Here is a 6,334-nt window from a genome sequence, read left to right on the forward strand (position 1 = left end):
ATGGCAAGAATCAGTACTAGGGGACGTCAAAAGATTGAGATCAAGAAAATAACCAAGAAAAAAAATCTCCATGTCACTTTCTCAAAGTGCAAATATAGCATTTTTAATCAAGCTAATGAACTCTCCACCCTCTGCGGTGTAGATGTGGCTGTCCTCCTTTTCTCACCTGGGGAAAAAGTATTTTCCTTTGGCCACAAATCTATTGACTCAGTAATTCAACGTTTTATCAGTGAAGCACATCTCATATCCTCATGTCCCACGGGGCTCATGCAGGTGTATCAAGAAACTACTATTCGTGACCTCAACGCACAGCTAATGCAGGTATGGTAGCTCTAGAATCTTATTAAATTCAACCTTTGAATGGTTAAAAAGTTTTGGATTCAAGCTATAACGGAAAACTAAATGAATTGGCGTTTTTTTTCCTTCCTGAAGAAAGGGAATGGTTCCAGAGTTTTCTATCTAGGGTAAAATGGAAAAAATAAAGAAATTTTCGTGTTTTTAAATGAATTTTATTAAATTCGACCTTTGGGTGGTTACAATATTTTCAATCAGGGTAAAGAAAGAAAGAAAATAAATTGGTGCATTTAAAAATATAATTGATACGATCCTAACCTAAAAAACATTTCAGGTGCTTGATCAGCTCGACATGCAGAAAAAGAGAGAGCAGGTGCTTAGCAAAATGAGGAAGGCTAGCCAGGCAGAATACTGGTGGCAGAAGCCGGTGAGCGAAATGAACAAAGAACAGCTGGGACAACTGAAGCTTGCCTTGGAGGAGCTTCAGAAAAATGTGACGCAACAATATCAAGCAATTCATTCTCAGAACTTGAACAATGCTACTCAGTCTTCTGCATCTAATTTTGGAGTTGGTCATGTCATGCTTCCTATTGCAGATGTGAGCGGGGTTAATGACTCTACTGCTGAATGTGTTTGATTTTGATTTTAAGGTGATGCCTCCTCCTGCTGCAATGCCTCCAACAGATGATCATGGATTTGGAAGTAATGGGTTTTACTAGCTTTGTCATATTCTGTGTCAATGGGTATTTATATTTCAAAAACTATTTCGTTTTATGTCATAGTCTTATTGTTGTTTTCATTAAGTCAAGGATTACTGTCTGAAGCTAGAAATTGTGTTGTGTGTGTGAGTAGTAATAAATTGAGTCATGTCATTTGTCTATGTTATTAAGTAAAACTTTTTGTAATTCTACAAATGTATCTTTTTTAAATTTGGCGTGGAATATGTTTGGTATGTTTGTTTGTTTATTTTTTGAAAAATACAAAACGACCGCGAAAACGAGTTTTTTTTGTCCATTTCAGAAAACATGAAAAATAAGAAATCACTTGAAAACAGAAATGAAAATAAAAAATAAAAATTGAAAACACAGAAAAATGAAAAACAAAAGGCAAACCAAATGGACCCTCTCTTCGAGAATAGCTTATTGTCTTGAGGGTTTGTGAAACCCTGTAATGATATGTTCATGGAGTAATATAGAAAGTTATGGTTATTTTTACAAAAAAACTCCTCTTTCATTTTCTGTTATTCTGAGTACATATCTGGCGCTTTTATGTTGCCTTGACGGTAGGTACATATTGTGACAAATATTAAGTCATATATATTAATACGAGGTATACCATAATATAAAAGTGGCCCAAAGGTCAAAGGCCTAGCTAGAGCCAAAAGATATCTATTCCGTGATACTTTTGTTTTTCACTTTATTTTTGCTATGAGAAATTCGATAATTTTTCATTAAATAACCCTAAAAAAGTTTTCAAGAACGTTGCTCCCAAACCCTCCTTCAACCTTTAGATCCCCCTCACATGAATTCCTGGCTCCGCTCCTCCATATATATATATATATATACACGAATTTCATATGTCCTTGACCCGTAGGAGATGTGTTGAAGTAGATGTTCAAATGAGAAGTGCCAATATTAATACCTCTAATTAAATTGATATCCTTCCAATGAAGAACATCAATTATAAAGAGAACACCATAAATTAAAATCTAAATCCAAGCCTTTTATATTTTTATATAGCTATAATGGTATCTCTTTGCAATCTCAGTGTAACTATAATGATATCTTCTTCACCAATAGTCTATTGGTGAAGAAGTAAGAGACACACCCAGTTCACCAAGAAGATTTGTAAAATTATATTTTTCAATATACACAAATAAATTATCATTTAACCATTGGTCTCCTATTTGATTTCGAATCCAATTCTTGACAATATTCATTACAAAATATACTCTCTCTATTGTAGTAGTTGAGACTAGTAGAATCAATGTCAAACTCAAAAAATTTTAAATCCGTGTGTATACGTTGTCTTCTAGTATCAATCAATTTTTGTGCAAAATTACTAAGTCTTTTTAGTTCTAGAAATCAACGGTAGAGCGCAAATCAATAACATCTGTGACTCTACTTTTTTTTCCTTGAAGCAATTTTTTAAAAGAAAAAACTAATCAAAATTGTGGTTCAAGACTAAGACAATAATCTTGTTGCAATTTTGTCGTCGTAGGCTTAAGATTCCAAACTGATTTGTACTGATCGTTAGTTTTAAGTTCATTTTGAACAAAGTTTATTTATGTTGTGGATATTATTTGTTCTCCCAAAATTGATTAAAGCTCCTATTTTAGGCCTATCAAGCTAATTATTCGAGACCCGCACACCCTTGATTATTGCTCTTTTTTTTTTTTGATAAGTCAAATTAATTTTCTTAATGATAATAAAGATTAGAACAAGGGATTAAAAAAGAGAGAAGAATAGTTCAATAGTGTTAAGAGGATACCAGAATATATAGTACCCTACAGAAGCACTAGAAACTTAAGGCGAGCAAAGATGTTATCAGAGACAGACAGACCAAACATAGAAATAAGGACAAAACTTCCCGGAACAGCCTTTTGAAGACACCAATCTTGAAAGCCTAGTTGTCTTCATAGGGTGGTCAATTTCATTATGCCTCCAAATCCATTTGAGCAACAAGGCTTTGTTTTTCTCCATAATTGACCAGCTTCCCCAATCTGCTTAGGTTTGATAATAGTACGTACCTATGCCACACAGTATTATTAATTATGAATTTTTCTCTCTGCCTCCATATCCCCCCATAGGAAACATCTTTGAATCTTCTCAATTTTGTCTGCCACCCACGTAGGGATTGTAAACAGGCAAGCTTGAGGGAACTGCCTTAATCAGTGTTAGTCTTGCTCCTATTGACAGGACGGCATTTGGCCTTCCACATAGACAGTCTTGGTTGGATTTTAGCGACTACTGGATCCCAGCTTTTGATTCTGCTCAGATTCCCCCCCAAGGGCCGGGGATTCCATATATGATCAATGCACTAACTGCTTATTTCTATGAGAATTTGACATCTATATATGCTTGATATATATAATGCTAGAAATTCAGTCTTGGGAATGAATGAATATGGACTAAGTTAGGGCATCAATCTTTCAACTATCATGATTTAATCAACTTAGGTACAAATGCTTTGAAACTTGAATTACATGTCCATGAGGATCTAATATATATTTTGGGACAAAAATCAAGTGAAATTAAGTGTATTACACTCAAATTTGGTCATATGCTCTAATTTCACCAAAACTAGGTTTAACCTAAGTTTTGTGCATATGTATTCCTTTGTGAATGTAGTGAACCAAATGAACTCTGATTTACATGAAATTTTGTGTGCACCATAGTTTCATCATTATGAACATATTTGACTAAGGATGGGTTTACACTTAGAATTTGTCGGTTTTCACTATTAGTGACCTACTTGCTTCATTGAGTGATCAAACCTTACCCAAATGTTATGAAACTTTATGTACACATTCTAACATGCCAAATATGATTTATCATGCATGAAATAGAATTTTCTGGACTGGTTTGTATTTTGGTTAACCTATATATGTGCGTGCCTTATATGAAGAAACTTTTGTGAGCTTACATACAATTGAGCTTCCTCCTAAGAGAAAAATGTTAGGCCATGTATAACATGGGTTGTATTGCATCACCGACCCATTCACTGAATCACAGCTCTAATCTTCGATTTGACCTAAAATCTTGTTATTTATTTACCATATGATTAATCAACTTATATATGTTATGGACATTATTTCAGGATGGAATGAAGAGAGGCAATACCCTGAAATCCACGAAACAGGAGTTTGGGAAGAAGAAGCAAGAGAGAACATACTCTATTTGATTAGCAAAACATGGAGAACAGCTTGGCGCAGATTCTACTTGACCTCTAGTTTTTAAGGAAATGGCAATGAACATCGCAATGACTGCTAGGGTCATCTATTTATATGGTGATGGTCATTCCAGTCCAGATCACAATGTCTAGGCACGCATGGAGTCATTGTTTGTCACACCCTTCCCTTAAAACAAAATTAATGTTTGGATTTCTCATTAGTGTTGTAATTAGCACTATATGATTTGGATTAATGCAATATATATACATTTCAGAATAACATATATTTTTAGTTACTACAACTACAACTTGCGTGGTTGTTCCAACTCCTGATCCTCAACAATATTAGCTTCTATGACTCTGTTACTAGGTCTCCGTCCAGATCTCAACAGGTCTATGCGAGTTGTGGGATATCCATGTCCCGGGGTTTACATGGGAGTTGCGGGGTTTACATGTTTACAAATGTGCGTTAACATGTTTAACATCCCATCCCTCTCCAAAAGAGGCTTCGCCATAATATCCAGTCTGGCAGTACCCAATTCATAGATAATTACATGAGGTGGCTGGTAACCATCGACCAACTCAAAAGGAGTAGTCTGTGTAGTTGTATGATAAGAAGTGTTGAAACTCCACTCAACCCATGGTCGCAACTGAACCCAGTGTCTTGGTTGTAGGCTAGCAAAGCATCTCAAATATGTTTTCAAACATTTGTTAAGCACCTCTGTCTAGTCGTAACTCTGGGATGATACCCATAACTCATACTCAATTTGGAGCCTTGCAGATGAAAGAACTCCCTCCAGAATGAAAACAGGATCCCTGTCACTAACTATGGTTGCTGGCATACATGCAACTTGAAAATATTCTTAATAAACAACTGTGCAACTCCAACTGTTGTATAAGGATGTGATAAAGCCACAAAATGGCTATACTTGGTAAGTCTATCAACAACTACCATAATGGCTGACTTGCCTTTACACACAGAAAGTGCCATAATGAAGTCCATACTAATATCTTGCCAAATTTGTTTAGGAATTGGTAATGGCTATAACAATCCAAGAGGGGCTACAGTTTCATATTTGTTTTGTTGACAAGTATTACAAGCAGCCACCATGGGTTTAATCTCCCTTTTCATTCCTAACCAGTAAAATCCCCTTTTCAACCTCTGATATGTCTTTAAGACTCCAGGATGCCCAACTGCTGGAGTGGCATGAAACTTACGAAAGATTTCTCCTTTCAAGCTGAATTAGGACTTAGAACAATCCTACTCTTGTATTTTAAGAATCCATTATCCACAATAAACTTATTCTGAGCAGTAGCCATACTCACTACAACAGTGATTTTTTTATCGGCGCTTTCAAAGAGTCGTAAAAAGTATTTTTCGGCGCTTTATAAAACACCGGACAAGAGCCGTTAAAACAGGTGCGTTAATAACATAGTGACACTTTTTATGTAACGTCGCTTAATTAAGTGTCGTAAAATCGAGAACAAGTGCCGGTATCTCAATCATAGGATTAGTGCCTTCAGGTATAGGGAAGCACCTTGAAAAATAGAATGTTACGATGCTTTTAAAGCGCCGAAAATTTAATACTTCATATATACCGGCGCTTTTTTAACCGCAGTAAACATTTAATATTAAATAATTTATATAATAGCCGGAGCTTTAGTTGCGCCGTTTCATACATAAAATATAATATAATAAATCAAATATTTATGGTGGTTAGGAAAGCGCCGTCGTATATCTGTAAACAGAGCAGCTTATTTATGCACACCCTATTCAGAAAAACAAATGCATAACAGAAATGAAAATGCCCTGTAGAAATAAAAGTGGAATAATGCTGCCATATTTCCATTCATGACATAGAAATTAATTATCATAGTTTTACATAATCAAACACTTCCGCTATCCACACCAAAACAACTCACTTTCTTGTAGGTACTAGTGACATTAGAATTAACCAAATAATCTAGGATATCCCTAACTTCTTTCATTGTAGCCATAATCCACTCATCATGTTCTAAATCCCTCCTTAAATCATCCATCCATCCAAAACAAGGATAAGAAATTGCCTTACATTCAATAGCTAATGAATGCAAAGAATGCTCCTGCAATGTATCTGATCTAGAAACCCTGGACAAGGCATCAACAACC

At 35.3% G+C, this 6,334-nt stretch overlaps 1 protein-coding gene across 1 annotated transcript; it reads left to right on the top strand.

The window, feature by feature from the left end:
• Nucleotides 1–931, top strand: LOC119983444 (agamous-like MADS-box protein AGL62). Its single transcript, XM_038827123.1, has 2 exons — nucleotides 1–321; nucleotides 629–931. Exons 1-2 carry the CDS (start codon nucleotides 1–3, stop codon nucleotides 929–931), a joined length of 624 nt encoding a protein of 207 aa, XP_038683051.1.
• The last annotated feature ends 5,403 nt before the right edge of the window (nucleotides 932–6,334 follow it).

The sequence above is a fragment of the Tripterygium wilfordii genome, chromosome 18, assembly GCF_013401445.1.
Source record: "Tripterygium wilfordii isolate XIE 37 chromosome 18, ASM1340144v1, whole genome shotgun sequence".
NCBI lineage: Eukaryota > Viridiplantae > Streptophyta > Magnoliopsida > Celastrales > Celastraceae > Tripterygium > Tripterygium wilfordii.